Source organism: Pipistrellus hanaki (assembly GCF_964339955.1).
Source record: "Pipistrellus hanaki genome assembly, chromosome: 15".
Taxonomy (NCBI): Eukaryota; Metazoa; Chordata; class Mammalia; order Chiroptera; family Vespertilionidae; genus Pipistrellus; species Pipistrellus hanaki.
In genome coordinates this window covers 50,125,882-50,143,492 of record NC_140517.1, presented here as the reverse complement: position 1 = coordinate 50,143,492, position 17,611 = coordinate 50,125,882, and the positions used below count along the sequence as shown (strand labels likewise).

Here is a 17,611-nt window from a genome sequence, read left to right as displayed (position 1 = left end):
AGGGGGTGCTACTGACACCTAGTGGGCGGAGGCCAGCAGCTGCTGCTCAGCGGGAGAATGAGCCGCGGTGGCAGCAGCACACCTCCCGCTGGGAGGGGGCCCGGGAGCATGCTTTCTCAGAGGGATTCCTAGGGGAAGGGCCCCTCCACACCCCAAACTCAGGGCCCAAAGCCTGGGCTGCCGCCTCTGGCCTGAGCCCCCCTGCCCCCGGCCGGGCTGAGGGCCGCCTGCGCCCTCCTGATGGACACACCCTCAAGGCAGAGATAAACAGGAGAGGCTCCCACGGGTGAAGCTTGTAACAAGGTTTTAATAAAATAAAAAGTTCAAGTGCTTCCAATCCCCCAACAGACATACCCCGTTCCGGTGTGGGGGAGGGGAGGGCGCCCCCACACCCCAGTAGCACCAGGGATAGCACCATGAGAAAGATGAGGTCACACCCGGCCTCCCTGAGACACCCCGCCTCGCCCCCCGTCAGTCAGTCACAGAGCTGGAGCAGACCCACCCCCCCACGTGGGCCAGTCCCCACCCCGAGCCGTCCCCCTCCTCCAGAGGCTGGGCTCTGGGAGCCGCCAGGGGTGCCCCCACCCCTATGGCTTTGCTCCCTGGGCAGGAGGAGGGGGCGGGGCGGGAATGGCGGCGGCAGTCCTGAGGCTGGGGCGGGGGCAGCAATGGCCAGGGCTCCCTGCTGGGGTTGGGGTGGCTCAGGGGTCAGCAGTCACAAAGGGTCAGGGGTCCGATCCCTGGGGGGTGTCCAACGCAACCCCACCCCCTGGGGTCAGAGCTGTGCTGGGGTCAAGGGTCAGTGGCCTCTCAGAGGCCCCAGCACCCCTTCTGGAGATCAGCGAGTCCCGAGACTGGGGCCCCTCAGGGCCCGTCGCCGTTGACGTCCAGGTCGATGGAGCCGTGGCTGACCACCAGCCGCAGGCGCTTGGGTGGGGAGAAGGGGGCAAAGGCCAGGGCCTGCTTGGGGACGGGGAGGGGGCCTGGGGGCCTGGCGGGGGCGGGGCTGGGCGAGGAGGTGGCGGGCGGGGCTGGGACCACGCGGCTCAGGTCCACGCGCAGCACGTAAGGCAGCCCGTACCGCCGGGCCCAGTGCCAGTCCTGCCGGGGCGTCCAGCGGGCGCGGGGGGCAGGGCCCAGGGCCACCAGGGCCTCCGCCTGCAGGCGGCAGTGGGGGCCGCAGCCCCCCCACCGGTGCAGGGACACGCGGGCAGCGCGGAGAACAGGGGGTGCGGGGGCCCGCCGGGCCGGGGGGCGCCTGCGCCTCCGGGGGCGCACCCAGAGCTGGGGCTGCGGCAGCCACTGGACCCAGAGGGGCGCAGCGTCGGAGCCGGCGCCGCAGGGCAGGGGGTGCAGGGGCTGGCAGGCAGCTGTGGAGGCGGGGGAGGGAGAGACAGGGTGACCCTGTGAGCTGGCTGGGGAGAGGGGAGAAGGGGGGAGGGGAGGAGGGGGAAGGGGGAGGGGAGGAGGAGAGAGAAGGGAGGTCCGGGCCAGGCCACTCCCCACCCCCCCCACCAGGCCGCCCAGGAACAGGACCGGAGGGCAGGGGGGAGGGGCAGGGGGGGGTCTGATGGAGACGGGCCGGCAGGAGGGGGCTGCCCCGGGCTCACCGCAGAACGGGTTCTGGCGCAGCGGCGCCGAGTGGGCGCAGGCCCAGGGGCTGAGCCGGCCGCCCAGGCTCTGCAGCAGCCGCCGCTTGGTCTCGCGGAGCTGGTACTTGTCCAGCGGCTGCGGCGGGAGGGGCTTCCCGGGCCTCAGGCGGAAGGCTCCTTCCCCTCTCCTGGGGGGCAGAGGCCTTGAGGCTGAGCTTCGGGGCTCCGGGCTCCCCGCTCCCCCCCCCCGCCCCCCGCCCCCGGCACCCCCGCCCGCCCCGCCCCATCCCCGCGCACCTCTCGCAGGTGTAGCATTCACAGTGCTCGTTCTTTTCGCCAAAGAAGCCTTCACCGTAGAAGCAGGTCACCTCGTCCCCGGGCTCGATGTCCCGCAGCACCTTCACGCAGGCCGCGTTCCCATCTGCGGGCACAAACTGGGGGCCGGGCCGCTCAGCGCCCTGGCCGCGGGCCCCCTGGTCCCCAGGCTCCTCCCCTGGCACAGACAGGGGCCAGGAGCCCCCGGCCATCTCTGACCTTCCTCCCCTCCTGCGGGAGGAGGCTCTGACCCCCGGGCCGGGCTCAGCCCCGAGCCCTCCCACACACCGGCCCTCCCACACACCCGCCCCCTCGCTCCCTGCCGGCCTGCACCCTGCGGCCACCCGCTTCCTGGAAGCCAACCCACAGCCCCTTACCTGCCCGCTCCTGCCCCCAGGGGCCTGTCTGTCCACCCCTCACCCCCCTCCAGACTGACACAAGCTGGGGCGTGGCCCGAGCCAACCACCTGCCTGACCCCAGGTCTTCTCGGTCCCTGAGACCTGCCCTGCCCCCCACCACCTCTCACTCAGGACAAACCAGTCGCACACCAGCGTCCCCGGGCGGCCCAGCCTCCAGCCCCCCAGTCCCTTATTCAGCGTGGGCGCTCCCAGCAGGCAGACCCGAGCTCACCCAGAACAGACCGGAGTCGCCTCGCTGGCCACACACCCCCTGACCCTCCGTGACGTGTCCTGTCTGGGACACCCTAACCTGCCCCCGTTTTCCTGCAACCCTGGACCACCCCGCTCCCCCTCCACGCTGCTCCCGGGCCCCAGGCGGCTTCGCCTGCCTCCGCACGAGCCTCTCATGCAGCCCTGCCTGTGCCCAGGCCCAGACTGGGCCCATGTCACGCACCCTGAAACCTATGTAACTGCGGGGGGCCTGCAGAATCAGAGCAACACTGCCAACACCACGCCTGTGCCCCGCGCACCTGCCCCTCACAGCCTGCGAGGAGGCACGCTCTCACTGGCCCATCTCAGAAAAATCAACCTCAAACCAGCTCTGACCCCGGCACCTGGGACCCCCCCCATGCCTCGGGGCTCCTGCAGGGGCCCAGGCTTGGCAGGGAGCACCCCAGGGGCTGTCTCCCCTCCACTCCCCACTCCCCTGGGCTCCACCCCCGCCCCACCCCCAACCTCCTCCCCTGTGCAGGGGCCCCTCCCCCACCGCCAGGGCTCTCAGGCCTCACCCCAGGGAGCCAGGGCCCCCAGATTCCTGCCTTTCAGTCCCCGGCTCCTGTTAGCACCACTGTGCCCGGGAGCGCCTTCTGGCCAGGCTTAGGGCTCCAGGCCCCGGTCCCCATCACCACACACCACCCCCAAACTGGCCCGGCCCCCAGCTCAGCGCAGAGGGAAGGACACCGCCAGCAGGTGGCAGCCTTTGTCCCAAGGTGACTCCAGCCAAAACCCCCCTCCCCCAACCAGAACCGGCTTTGGGGAGACAGTGGACAGTCTGGGGCGATTCACAGACCAGAAAAGCCCCCCCCCCCCCCCCCCGCCCCATTCCCCGCTGCCCGTTCCGCCCGGCGGGCCCCAGCTCTCACCTTGCAGTTGGGTTTGCAGTCTGCAGACAGCGGGGTGCGGGCGCAGGGGGGAGAGAAGGGACTGTGAACGGGGCCGGGAAAGGGGGCGTCCCCCCGGCCCCGCCCCGCAGGCCCCGCCCCGCGCACCGTGGTTGATGAAGGCGGCGGGCCCGAGCCACAGCTGGGCGCTGCGCTTGCGCGTGGAGTACATGATGCTGAAGTCGTTCTCGCCGGCGCGGAGCAGCCCCTCGTCCGCCTCGCGCAGCTCTGCGATGCAGCCCACCAGCAGCTCCAGCTTCTCGTTCTTCTTCCTGCGGAGAGGCCGGCTGTGGGCGCCGCCTCCCCGACCGCCGGGGGGGGGGGGGGGGGGGGGGGTGGACACGGACCAGGCCGCCCGCAGGCAGCCGCCTCCTGATCTCCCACCTGCGGGCGGGGCGGGGCTTCCCGGCCCGACCGCCCACGTGGGCAACATCGTGCATCTGCTCCCCGCTCCCCTCGCTCCTCCAGACCCCCCCTCCCTCCTCAACCCCCCACCCCCGTCCTGCCTGGGGCAGCCGGTCCTTCTGCCTGGATTCAAGGCCCCGCCACACCGGACCCTCATCCCTGGGGTTCCAGCTTAAGCCGGGCTCCCCTGAACACCCCCAATTCCTTGGCTCCTGAAGCTCGAGGCAGCTCTGGCCAGTGTCGGCCTGTCCCCTCGGCCACCATCTACCTTCCGCTAGGATGAGCGAGCGGGCAGGGCCCCCTCCCCCCCACCTGCTCCACCAGCTCCGGCCTGGCCCGCAGCACCTGCTGTGCGCCAGGGCCCAGGGCTGGCCCCCCAGCCGGGCTGTGGAGCTCGGGAGCTCAGGACCTACGGGCCCGGCTCCTCCTCCTCTCCCGGGAGACCTCCTGTCGCTCCGCCCTCTTACCAGGCCCGCGTGGACACGATCTTGGCTCCGTTCCTCTCCATGGAGTAGCGGGTGCAGGGCAGGATGGTAAAGCCGCTCTCAGGCAGGAAGGCGCGGAGGTAGCGAAAGATCTGGGGGAGGTGAGGGGGTGGGCAGGGTGAGGTGGCGGGGCAGGGCCGTCCTCGGCGCCCCCTCTCTCCTGGGCGCTAGTGCCCGCTCTGCCACTGACTCGCTGAGTGGTGGTGGTGGTGGGGGACTCACGCCCCCTCCTGGGGGCCTTGGTTTCCCCATCTGTCAAATGAAGAGGTCAGACGCCGTCTCAGAGGGCCCGCCGGCTCTCCTCTCCTAGGGATGCTCTGAGGTCCCCCAGAGCTAGGAAGTCGGGGGGAGTCGCCCCCCGCGGGCTGTGCTGCGCGGAGGGGCGCAGTGCCCGGCGGTGGGGGGCTCGGAGGTGAGGGGCGCGCACACACGGGTGGGTGAGTGAGCGGGGGAAGGAAGGGCGCCCTCACGTGGGTCTTGAGGGCAGCCTCCTGCCGCGGGCCCCGGCTCTGGAAGTAGTGGGCCATCCAGCCTCCCAGCGTCAGGGCCCGGTATGCAGCCTCCAGGTCCCGCTGCCTCAGGAAGGCCTCCAGCGCTGAGCGCAGGTGGTGCTGTCGCCGCAGGGGGGGCACAGGGCTGGGGGAGAGGGCATGCCTGGGTCCCAGGGCCTTGGCCTACTCCCTCCGGGCCTTCCCGGGCCCCGCCCCCACCCGCCCGGGGGGAGGGGGCGCAGCGGAGGCGGGGGAGGGGCCCGGCCCGCCGTCCGCCCCGCCCGGCGGCCTCACCTGACGTTCATCTTATGCGTGCGGAAGCCCAGGTAGGGGTCCAGCACCAGGCTGGTGGCCAGGTCGTCGTTCTCGCACAGCTCCCGCGCGGTCACTCTGTCTGGGCCCATGGTGCCGCACACACCATGCTGCCGCGGCCGGGGCGCGGGGAGGGCCTGCGCTGGCGCCGGGCCGCTGCGGCGCCCGTCCGGACCCTCATCTGCACGTCGGGGGAGAAGAAGAGCAGCTCAGCTCAGCGCCGGCCCCGGTGCAACAAGTGCGCCTGCCAGGGGGGGGACGCCCCCAAAACGAGGGACGGTCCCCTTCACCGGCAGCTCCTTCGCACGCTCCGGAGCGCAGACACAAAGGCCCCGCCACGCACACACACGCACGCACACGCACTCACATGCACGCACACACATGCACACGCACACACACGGAAGGCTGAGCTTGATGGACTGCAAGGCTGAGGGGACCCTGAAGGCTTACAGCCCTGCAGGAGCTGGGAGTCATGAGGCTCACTCCCCCTCGGCCCTCCCCGAGGGCAGGGGACCCCCCCCCTCCACCCACAGTCCCCACCTCCCTCCCCAGCAGCCCAGGGAGCCGCAGGAGGCCCTGGGTGAAGCCCCAGGCGGCCTGCAGGGGGTTGGGGGGGGGCGGAGGAGGGATCCCAGCACCTGCTCCCTCTCCAAGGATTCCATTCTGGGGGAAGGAGGGGGGGCTCAGAGGACAAAGCGGGGGCGGGGGGTGCGGAGAGAAAAGGCACCGCACCGGGAGGCAGAGGAGGAGCGAGAAGGGGGTTTGCGATCCGAAACAAAACATGACCCCTGACCCCGTCCGCGGGAGGCCTGCGGGGCACCCACCCCGCGGGGCTGCGGGGAGGCGGCGAGGAAGGGCGCGCGGAGCGGCGGGCGGGCGGGCGCGGGAAGGGGGTCAGCGCGGAGGGCGCGGGCCGGGCGGAAGCTGCGGGGCGGCGGCGCGGGGGGAAGGAGGGGGACAGGTACGGGCGGGGCCGGGAGGACAGCCGGCGGGATACCTGGGGCGCGGGGAGAGAAGGCGAAGGGCGTGGGGTCCAGGGAGGGTGCCGGGAGGAGCTGGGGGCCTTGGAGAAGCAGCGAGGCGGGGGGCGTCCTGGGGATCCCGGGAGGAGCGTGGGGAGCCCCGGGGACGGAGCCTGGGGGCCCCGGCAGGCAGGCAGGCAGGGAGGGTCCGGGGAGGAATTGGGGAAGCGGGCGGGCGGCTCCCGGGACCTGGGCCGGCGGTGAGCGTGCAGCGCAGGGCCTGGAGCGTGGGGGAGCCCCGGGAAGGCGCGGGGCGCGGGAGGGGCCTGGCGAGGAGGCACCGGGACCGCTGCGCCGAGCCCGCAGGGCGCTCACTGAGGCGCCTGTGCACGCGGGACCCGGCCGGGCGGGGGACAGTCGGGGCCGGGGGCGCCCGGGAGCCAAGGCGGCGCGGGGCGGGGGTCGAGAGGGAGCTCAGACGTCCGACCCCGCGCCGCCCCTCACCCGCTTCTCCTCCTCCGCCTCCGCCTCTGGCGCTCGCGCCGCCGCTGCCACTACCTCCCACTGCCTCTTCAGCGAGCCTCAGGCTCGGTCGCCGCGCCTCCCGTCTGCCCCGCCGGGCCCGCCCCGCCGCGGCCGCCGCGGCCTACCATTGGCTGCGGCCGCCGCCACTCTGCCGTTGCCGAGGCATTTGCGCCTCTCCCATTGGCCGAGCCGCGCTCTGGCCTCTCCGCCCGCCCCCACAAAACCCCGTCAGTGCCCCCACAAAACCCCGCCACGCCCGCGCTGCCCCCTCCGCGCCGCCAATTGCTGCGATTGGTTCCCGCCGCTGTCCTTCTCGCGCTGCCATGGAGACGTATCCCCGCCCACGGCCCGCAGGCGGCTCCCTCATTGGCTAAAAGCGCCGTAACTCCGGTACGGGTCAGGTTATTCGGGTCCAAGTGGGAAGGAGGCGGGCTCCGCCGGCTCCAGAAGTAAGACGTGATTGGTTGGCCTTGGCAGGGCTCATCCTTCCATTGGCAGAAGGCTCCGCCCGTCACCAGAAGCCGCGGCCCTCCCTATTCTTTTCCTCCGGTGAAACCTTCAGCCCTCTGAGGCAGAAAGCCGGGAGAGGGCTGAAGGGGTGAATGCGCGCGCATCTCCGTGCCCCGCCCCGCCGCCTGGAGAGGCCGGCGGTTGCCAAGGCGACAAAACTTTATTGACAACGCTGTCCGGGTACAAAGGGCTCTTCACGCTCCCTCCTGGTCGATCTTCTCTTCCCGCTAAGTCCCCATTTAATTTCGGGAGTGCCCACTATAACACGGGGTGAACAGATCGGAAAGAGGGGGACAGGGAAGCTTGGGAGCCTCCCACGGGGCACCCCTCCACACTCCCCAATTAGCATCACCCCCCCTCCCAGCTCCCATCCTAGAAGCAAACATAATTAGCCATGCATCTTCATTACGCCAGAATCGCGAGCTCCGCGCTTGCAGCAGGGGGACCTTCGTGTGGTGGACTGATACGTGTCTGTCCTGCGCCGAGTAGGTGCTTTCTCGGTGCCGCTGCTCTGTGTCATTGGGGAAGTGGCTTGCCCTCTCTGGGCCTTCCCAGGTGTCCTCCATCTTTTTATTATTATTTTTTTAAAAATTTTAAAAATTGCTGTATATTTTGCCGAAACCGGTTTGGCTCAGTGGCTAGAGCGTCGTCAGCCTTCGGACTGAAGGGTCCCGGGTTTGATTCCGGTCAAGGGCATGTACATTGGCTGCGGGCATATCCCCATTAGGGGGTGTGCAGGAGGCAGCTGATGGATGACTCTCATCAATGTTTCTAACTCTCTATTCTCTCCCTTCCTTTCTGTAAAAAGTCAATAAAATATATTTTAAAAAATTGTTGTATTCAAAATAATAAATTTTGGGGTAAATAAGCTTTAAGACAAAAGCACATAAGCAAAAAATAATAATAATAATTTACACCAACCCACTAACCTTATTTTCAGAGTAAAGCCATTTCCAACTACAGCACTGTTATCTGGGCTCCAGATTGTGGTCAAACTTTGATAGTGCATTATTTAAAAAAAAAAAAACAACAACAACAACAAAAAACAGTAACAAAAACATGAACCCTAAGTAAAGCCTTTAACAAAACCAAAGTACTGGATTTCGCTCTTTAATTTTATGTAACCAAACTTTGTAATTTTATATGTCTTCCATCCTTGCTCCCAGCCTCCAGCCCTCGGTTTATAGTGTTCCTTTATCAGCTCCAGCTCCGAGACACACCCGCACCCTGCGCCCCGCGCCCCGCGCCCGGCGCCCCGCGCCCCGCACCCGGAAGGAATGGCCGCGGCTCCAGAGGAGGGAAGGAAGGAGGGACCCTCCGCCCAGCTGAGCGGCCGGAAAAGCCCTAGCAGCTTGTCTGCATCTTAAAAGGTTTACCCCTTTGACCCGAGGGTGCACATAGTTCTGAGATGATTGCATTTCTAGAAAATGTGCGGCACGAAGCGTGTTCATCCTGCAGGGGGCGCCACCCAGCCGGGAAAGGAGGCGCGGGCCGGGCCTGCAGCCACCGGGACAGCCCCCAGCACATACCGCCGGCGGCAGGAGTCTCCACAGTCAAATGTAGAAGGTTTTGTTTGTGTGTTTGTTTTTTAAAAATATTTTTATTGCTTTTTTACAGAGAGGAAGGGAGAGGGAGAGGGAGTTAGAAACATGGATTAGCTGCGTCCTGCACGCCCCCTACTGGGGATGTGCCTGCAACCAAGGTACATGCCCTTGACTGGAATGGAACTTGAGACCTTTCAGTCCAAAGGCTGATGCTCTATCCACTGAGCAAAACCGGCTTCGGCAGTTTTTTGTTGTTTTTTTTAAAATATATATATTTCTTTATTGATTTTAGAGAGGAAGAGGAGGAGAGCGAGCGAGCAACAGGAATGATGGGAGGAAATCACTGACCGGCTGCCTCCTGCACACTCTCACACTGTGGATCGAGCCCAAAACCTGAGCATGTACCCTTGAGGGGAATCGAACCTGGGACCCTTCAGTCCGCAGGCCGACACTCTATCCACTGAGCCAAATCGGCCAGGGCAAATGTAGAAGTTTCAATACGCAGAAAGCAAGGGCTGTGTATGGATACATCTAATGCTGCATGAATGTCAAGAGTGTGACAGATGCCCCAACCGGTTTGGCTCAGTGGATAGAGCGTCGGCCTGCGGACTGAAGGGTCCCAGGTTCAATTCCAGTCAAGGGCATGCACCTTGGTTGCGGGCACATCCCCAGCAGGGGGTGTGCAGGAGGCAGCTGATCGATGTTTCTCTCCCATCAGTGTTTCTAACTTTCTATCCCTCTCCCTTCATCTTGGTGAAAAATCAATATAATTTTTATATATAATTTTTATTTATTTATTTTTGTTTAAGTGTGACAGAGGTGAGAGGCCCTAGTAGGCCTGAAGGCATGCGATCGGGAAAGCTACAAAAGACATTTGTCATTGTTCAGCCCCGAGGTGGATATTTCTCTCTCATCGATGTTTCTCTCCCATCATTGATGTTTCTATTTTTGTCTTCCTCTCTGAAATCAATAAAAATAGATTTTTTAAAAAAGATGTGGGTCTTGGCATTGCTTAAAAAACAACTAGAGCCCTGGCCAGTGTGGCTCAGTGGATAGAGTGTCAGCTCGCAGACTAACGGGTCTCAGGTTCAATTCCGGCCTAGGGCACATGCCTGAGTTGCTGGCTTGATCCTCCCCAGTAGGGGGCCTGCTGGAGACAGCCAATCTGTGGTTCTCTCTCATCATTAATGTTTCTATCTCTCTATCCCTCTCCCCTCCTCTCTGAAATCAACTAAAAAATAAATTAATTAATTTTTAAAAATCTAGGAAAGTCCAGTGTGGCTTAGTGGTTGGGCATGGACCTATGGACCAGGTCATGGTTTGATCCCTGTCAGGGCACATGCTGGGGTTGTGGGCTCTGCCCCCAGCTTCGGGCGTGCCGGAGGTAGCTGATCAATGATTCTCACTCATCATGGAGATTTCTGTCTCTCTCTCCTTCTTCCTTTCTCTCTGAAATCAACTAGGGCCCTAAACGGTTTGGCTCAGTGGATAGAGCATCGGTCTGCGGACTGAAAGGTCCCAGGTTCGATTCCGGTCAAGGGCATGTACCTTGGTTTCAGGCACATCCCCAGTGGGGAGTATGCAGGAGGCAGCAAGTTGATGTTTCTCTCTCATCGATGTTTCTAGCTCTCTGTCCCTCTCCCTTCCTCTCTGTAAGAAACCAATAAAAATATATTTAAAAATAAATAAATATAAAATAAAAATAAAAAACAGCAACACAATAGAGCTTCTACTGACCCAGCGATTCCACTTCTGGGTATAAACCCAAAGGAAGATGAAATGGGAATTTTGAAGGGGTAGCTGTGCCCCGCCCCTCCGTGTCTGTTGTAGCCTTACCCACCACAGCTGAGGCGTGGAAACCACCGGAGTGTCCCCCTGTGAATGGCTAAAGAAAACACGGTGTGTACACAGTGCAACGTTACCACTCAGCTTCGAGGAAAAGGAAACCTGCCTTTGTCATCAATAAATAAGTCAGACACTGAAGGATGTGGCTCAGTGGTTGAGTGTTGACTTATGAACCAGGAAGTCCTGGTTTGATTCACGTCAGGGCACATGCCTGGGTTGCGGGCTCCATCCCTAGTGGGGAGAGTATAGGGGGTAGCCTATCAATGATTCTCTCTCATTGTTAATGTCTCTATCTCTCTCTCCCTCTCCCTTCCTCTTTGAACTCAATAGAAATATTTTAATGTATATAATAAAATGTATTACATACTCTGTTACTATACATATATCTCCATCTATTTATACCTATGCATACCCACACTTATCTATGTCATCACCATCACTATCATCACCACCATCATCTCCACCATCATCAGCATCATCACCATCATCACCACCATCATCATCACCATCACCACCACCATCATCATCACCATCACCACCACCATCACCATCACAATCACCGTCATCATCATCACCATCACCACCATCATCACCATCACCATCACCACCACCATCACCATCACCACCACCATCACCACCACCATCATCACCATCACCATCACCACCACCATCACCACCACCACCATCATCATCACCATCACCACCATCACCATCACCACCACCATCACCATCACAATCACCATCATCACCACCATCATCATCACCATCACCACCACCATCATCATCACCATCACCACCATCATCATCATCACCATCACCACCACCATCACCATCACAATCACCATCATCATCATTTCCATCATCACCATCATCATGCAATGGATCCGCATCTTAGCAGCCAGCCTCCATGACCCTGTGCCCCGCCTCCTGTCCTCACGTAGCTCCTCCCCACTCAGAGAGGACTGAGCTGTGTGACCAAACGCGCATTGCAGAGCCCAGGGCATGCCCAGGACCAGTTCACCAGAGGCAGGGCTTCCTCCTGGCTTCCTGGGATCAGCCATCTGGGGGAATTTGGCCCCGGGGCCAGAGGCCATTGAAGCCACCTTCTGGGGAAGTCCGCACGTGAAGAAACCGGGCCTCGGGCCACAGCCAGAGAGGAACTGAAACTGCTGCCAGCGGCCTGGCAGTCATGTGAGTGAGTCAGCACGGACACAGCCCTCCTCCCTCTGCCAGGCCTTCGGGGACGGTGCCCTGAGGGACATCTTTTAAAAAAAAAAAAAAAAAAAAAAAAAAATATATATATATATATATATATATATATAATTGATTTTTTACAGAGGAAGAGAGAGGGACAGAGAGCCAAAAACATCGATGAGAGAGAAACATCCATCAGCTGCCTCCTGCACACACCCCACCGGGGATGTGCCCGCAACCAACGTACATGCCCCTGACCGGAATTGAACCTGGGACCTTTCCGTCCGCAGATCGATGCTCTATCCACTGAGCCAAACCGGTTTCGGTGACATCTTACTTATTTATTTTTTTATATAATACATTTTATTGATTTTTTACAGAGAGGAAGAGAGAGGGACAGAGAGCCAAAAACATCGATGAGAGAGAAACATCGACCAGCTGCCTCCTGCACACCCCCTACCGGGGATGTGCCAGCAACCAAGGTACATGCCCTTGACCGGAATCGGACCCGGGACCCTTCAGTCCACAGACCGATGCTCCATCCACTGAGCCACCCCGGTTTCGGCCTGATGGACATCTTGAGGAGCGCTACTCCAAGGCAGTCCCACCCACCGGAACCCACTCCTGAATCCGGACCCAGAGGAACGGGGCAGATCCAGGCTTCCTGCTGTGTTAGGCTCCTGTCGTTAACGGATACACCCCTCCATGTCCTTGCCATGCCTGCCCCTCACTGTCTGTCCGATCTCACCCTTCCTTTCCCTCCCATCACTCCTCCCGTGACCCCCTCTCCCTGGTCTCCGTGCTGGAGGCTCAGCTCCCCTCCCCTCACTCAGAGCTCCCCGTCCACCCTTCTCCATCCAGGTCTTTGCTCCAGCGCCTCCTCCTGGGGGACACCCTCCCCTGATGCTGAGATCCGGCCCACCCAGACTGTCAGGGAGCACGTGTCCCTGGCCCCTGAGCCACGGGGTTTGTGGGCGTTTGTTACGGAATACAGACCGCAGGTGAAGTGACTGGATCCACGGAGAGCAGGTGGCTCACCTGAGCAGTGGGTTCCAGGGCTCCTGGGAAGAGGGAATAATGAATGGATTAAAGGATGAGGGAACCTGGGTGGAGGAGAGAATAGCTCACTGGATGGATAGAGCCTTGGAGAGCAGGGTGGGGGGCTGGGGGAGGCGGGAGTGATCTGAATAAATGATTGAGTAGAGAGGCAGGGGCAGCGGGCAGGGGGGTGAGATACTAAGGGGATGAATGCCCACAGACAAGAACACGTCCTCAGAGGACTGGGTTCCTGAAGAGCCGCCTGAGCCGGAGGCGGGCCGACCCTCCTCCGTCTTCTCACGCTCCTGAGAAAGAATTCAGACGAGTGACAGAAAGCGGTGTTGAAATAAAGCACAGGATTTTTAAAGTATACATATTTTATTGATTTTTTACAGAGAGGAAGGGAGATGGAGAGTCAGAAACATTGATGAGCGAGAAACATCGACCCGCTGCCTCCTGCACACCTCCCACTGGGGATGTGCCCCCAACCAAGGTCCATGCCCTTAAGCGGAATCGAACCCGGGACGTCTCAGTCCGCAGGCCGATGTTCTAACCACTGAGCCGAACCAGTCAGGGCAGAGATTTTTTTTTTTTAATATATTTTATTGATTTTTCACAGAGAGGAAGGGAAAGAAGTAGAGAGTCAGAAACATCAATGAGAGAGAAACATCCCCCTTGGGGATGTGCCTGCAACCAAGGTACATGCCCTTAAGCGGAATCGAACCCGGGACCCTTCAGTCCACAGGCCGATGCTCTATCCACTGAGCCAAACCAGTCAGGGCAGAGGGTTTTTTTTTTTAATATATATATTTTTATTGATTTCAGAGAGGAAGGGAGAGAGAGAAATATCCACGATGAGAGAGAATCATGGATCGGCTGCCTCCCGCACGCCCCACTCTGGGGATCAAGCTCACAACCCGGGCATGTGCCCTTGACTGGGAATCGAACCCGGGACCCTTCAGTCCACAGGTGGACGCTGTATCCGCTGAGCCAAACTGGTTTTGGCAAGCAAGAGGTTTTATTCAGGAAGCCGAGCAGGCGGGTTGATTCAGGATACACTTGGCGCCCGGCCGGCGTGGCTCAGTGGCGGAGCATCTATCTAGGAACCAGGAGGTCAGGGTTCGATTCCCGGTCAGGGGACGTGCCCGGGTTACAGGCTCCATCCCGTGGGGAGTGTGTGTGTGTAGGGGTCATGCAGGAGGCAGCCGATCCAGGATTCTCTCTCTCCATGGATGTTCCTCTCTCTCCCTCTCCCTTCTCTCCAAAATCACAGAACACATGTCGAAACCAGTTTGGCTCAGTGGATAGAGCGTCGGTCTACAGACTGAAAGGTCCTGGGTTTGATTCCGGACAAGGGCATGTACCGTGGTTGCAGGCACATTCCCAGTAGGGGGTGTGCAGGAGGCAGCTGATCAATGTTTCTCTCTCATCGATGTTTCTGGCTCTCTGTCTCTCTCCCTTCCTCTCTGTAAAAAATCAATAAAATATATATTTTTTAAAATCAATAAAATATAGCCGAAACCAGTTTGGCTCAATGGTAGAGCGTCGGTCTGCAGACTGAAAGGTCCCGGGTTCGATTCCAGTCAAGGGCATGTACGTTGGTTGCGGGCACATCCGCGGTGGGGGTGGTGCAGGAGGCGGCTGGTCGATGTTTCTCTCTCATCGATGTTTCTGGCTCTCTATCTCTCTCTCTTCCTCTCTGTAAAAAATCAATAAAAAATATATACTAAAAAACTTTTTCTTAAAATCACTTTTCTAAAAAAAAAAAAAAAATCCATAAAATATATTAAAGATAAATAAATAAAATAAAATCACAGAACACAACACCCCCCTCCCGCGGGGTGCAGGTGTGTGATCTCGCGGCCTTCCTGTCTGTGGCGCCCACAACCTTGTCTCCCCAGCGGAAGTGACTAAGCAGTCAGTGTGCTTCCCCGGCCCCCGGCCCCCGGCCCCAGCAGCCACCAGCCCGTTTCTGCTTCCCCGGCCCCAGCAGCCACCAGCCCGTTTCTGCTTCCCGGGCCTCGTGCCCGAGGGTGACCCAGCACTTCCCGGGCCCAGACTCCACGGGGTGGGCTGGGCTTTGGCAGGGCTGAGCTGCGGCTCCCACCCCGGCCCCCGTTCCAGGCGGCTGGCCTGTGGCCCAGGCTGGAGGCTTTCCTCTGCCTCTCCCTGTGCGCTCTCTCCTTATCTCTCTCTCTTTTTTTTTTTTTTTTTAATATATTTTTATTGTCGAAGCTGGTTTGGCTCAGCGGTAGAGCGTCGGTCTGCGGACTGAAAGGTCCCAGGTTCGATTCCGGTCAAGGGCATGTACCTTGGTTGCGGGAACATCCAGGTAGGGGGTGTGTGCAAGAGGCAGCTGGTTGATGTTTCTCTCTCATCGATGTTTCTAGCTCTCTATCTCTCTCCCTTTCTCTCTGCTAAAAATCAATAAAATATATTAAAAAAATATATATATATATATATATTTTTATTGATGTCAGAGAGGAAGGGAGAGGGAGGGAGAGGGAGAAACATCCATGATCAGAAGGAACCATGGATCCGCGGCCTCCTGCACGCCCCCCTACTGGGGATGGAGCCTGCAACCTGGGCATGTGCCCTTGACCAGAATCGAACCTGGGACCCTTCAGTCTTCAGGCCGATGCTCTAGCCATCGAGCGACACCGGCTAGAACTCAACACCAGTTTTTTGTTTTGTTTTTTTTAATATACATTTTATTGATATTTTACAGAGAGGAAGAGAGAGGGATAGAGTTAGAAACATCGATGAGAGAGAATCATCGATCAGCTGCCTCTTGCACACCCCCTACTGGGGATGTGCCCACAACCAAGGTACATGCCCTTGACCGGAATCGAACCCGGGACCTTTCAGTCCGCAGGCCGATGCTCTAGCCACTGAGACACACCGGCTAGAACTCAACATCAGTTTGTTTGTTTTTTGAGCTGAAATCAAGATGTTGGCTGGGCCGTGCTTCATTTGGAGGATATATATATATATATATAATATTTATTCATTTAATTGATTTCAGAGAGGAAGGGAGAGGAAGAGAGAAACATCCATGATGAGAATCACTGATTGGCTGCCTCCTGCAAGTCCCCCACTGGAGATGGAGCCTGCCACCTGGGCATGTGCCCTTGAAAGGAATCGAACCCGGGACCCTTCAGGCCACAGGCCGACGCACTATCCACTGAGCCACACCAGCCAGGGCTCCCCTTTATCTTCCTCTGGCGTCATTCCCAAGGAATTCCCCGCATCTCTTCCTGGAGGAACTGATGACGCAGCCAGAGGGCGAGGCCGGCCAGGGTGTGGGCGAGGCAGAGCACTGAGGTCCTCTGGAGGCCAGGCAGGACCGCAGCTGGCTCAGGGAAAACGTCCCCCGCAGGCACGTCCTCGGCCACAGAGGGCAGCGGGGAGCGGCCAGGGCGGGGGCGGGCGGGGGCGGGCGGGGAGGCCTGCCCTGGGAACCAGGCCACCCTCCCGGGAGATGAAAAAGCTCTAGGACTGGACGGAGAATCGGGGTGTTGCAATACAGTGGGAAGGTCTAAGTGCCATGGAATTGAGTATTTGTTTTGTGAATTGTGTCCAGATTTTAAAAAGGAGGGGGCGGGTTCTGAGGGAGGAGGAGGCTGGGGGCCTGGGCTCCTGGGTCTGAGGGAGGAGGGCTGGGGCCCTGGGTCTGAGGGAGGAGGGCCTGGGCTCCTGGGTCTGAGGGAGGAGGCTGGGGGCCGGGCTCCTGGGTCTGAGGGAGGAGGCGGGGGCCCTGGGTCTGAGGGAGGAGGGGCTGGGGCCCTGGGTCTGAGGGAGGAGGGGCTGGGGCCTGGGCTCCTGGGTCTGAGGGAGGAGGGCTGGGGCCTGGGCTCCTGGGTCTGAGGGAGGAGGGCTGGGGCCTGGGCTCCTGGGTCTGAGGGAGGAGGGCTGGGGCCTGGGCTCCTGGGTCTGAGGGAGGAGGGCTGGGGCCTGGGCTCCTGGGTCTGAGGGAGGAGGGCTGGGGCCTGGGCTCCTGGGTCTGAGGGAGGAGGGCTGGGGCCTGGGCTCCTGGGTCTGAGGGAGGAGGGCTGGGGGCCTGGGCTCCTGGGTCTGAGGGAGGAGGGCTGGGGGCCTGGGCTCCTGGGTCTGAGGGAGGAGGGCTGGGCTCCTGGGTCTGAGGGAGGAGGCAGGGGGCCTGGGCTCCTGGGTCTGAGGGAGGGGCTGGGGGTCTGGACTCCTGGGTCTGAGGGAGGAGGGCTGGGGCCTGGGTCTGAGGGAGGAGGCTGGGGCCTGGGCAGCAGGTGGAGGCCGGGGCCCATACCCCCGGCATGGGGAGGGCAGAAAGAAGCCGGAAGGAGCGGGCTCCCGGAGCGGGAGGTGGTGGAGGAGCAGCTGCTTTCTGGGAAGGCATTCGGATGGGGATGTCATCACTGAGGTCGCCCTCCCCCTCCCACCACACCCGCCCGCTGGGGAACCAGGCCTGGCCTCGGGGAGGGAGGAAGGGAGGGCAGGCAGCGGGTCAGCAGCTGGGAGGAGGGGGGTGCGGGGCCCAGGGCCATCGGGAAGGGATGGGGAGGCGGGTACCGGCCCAGGGCCATCGGGAAAGGATGGGGAGGTGGGTACCGGCCCAGGGCCATCGGGAAAGGATGGGGAGGCGGGTACCAGCCCAGGGCCATCGGGAAAGGATGGGGACCTGGGGCCTGGAGGCTGGGTTCCCAGAAGGTCAGAGCGGGGACCCGGGAGCAGGAGGAACACATCTGCTCCAGGAGGGCCTGGGTTCTGGGTCTCACCCCCCCCACACACACACAGACACACACACACACAGACACACACACACAGACACAGACACACACACAGACACACACACACAG

At 61.1% G+C, this 17,611-nt stretch overlaps 1 protein-coding gene across 3 annotated transcripts; it reads right to left on the bottom strand.

Annotated features, from left to right (window-relative positions):
- Positions 1 to 269: 269 nt before the first annotated feature.
- KMT5C (lysine methyltransferase 5C) lies at positions 270 to 6,754 on the bottom strand. 3 transcript variants are annotated; one of them, XM_084906463.1, is made up of 9 exons: positions 6,625 to 6,754; positions 5,141 to 5,339; positions 4,826 to 4,991; positions 4,338 to 4,447; positions 3,574 to 3,737; positions 3,448 to 3,467; positions 1,890 to 2,026; positions 1,611 to 1,780; positions 271 to 1,370 (listed from the first exon to the last, which is right to left on the bottom strand). In XM_084906463.1, the coding sequence occupies exons 2-9, from the start codon at positions 5,248 to 5,250 to the stop codon at positions 865 to 867; spliced, it is 1,383 nt and encodes a 460-aa protein (XP_084762589.1). In that variant the 5' UTR covers positions 5,251 to 5,339; positions 6,625 to 6,754; the 3' UTR covers positions 271 to 864. The 3 variants fall into 3 exon arrangements, with proteins under 3 accessions (XP_084762591.1, XP_084762589.1, XP_084762590.1); XM_084906464.1 differs by lacking the exon at positions 6,625 to 6,754 and adding an exon at positions 6,156 to 6,548; XM_084906465.1 differs by lacking the exons at positions 4,826 to 4,991; positions 6,625 to 6,754 and having other exon boundaries at positions 270 to 1,370; positions 5,141 to 5,283.
- Positions 6,755 to 17,611: the final 10,857 nt, after the last annotated feature.

Bases quoted from the DNA above. Each gene is read 5' to 3' on its own strand.
- KMT5C (XM_084906463.1), bottom strand. From the start codon at position 5,250: ATGGGCCCAGACAGAGTGACCGCGCGGGAGCTGTGCGAGAACGACGAC. The intron at 4,992-5,140 runs GTGAGGCCGCCG...CCTCTCCCCCAG, and splicing joins ACGCATAAGATGAACGTCAG to CCCTGTGCCCCCCCTGCGGC. The intron at 3,738-4,337 runs GTAAGAGGGCGG...GCCTCTCCGCAG, and splicing joins ATCGTGTCCACGCGGGCCTG to GAAGAAGAACGAGAAGCTGG.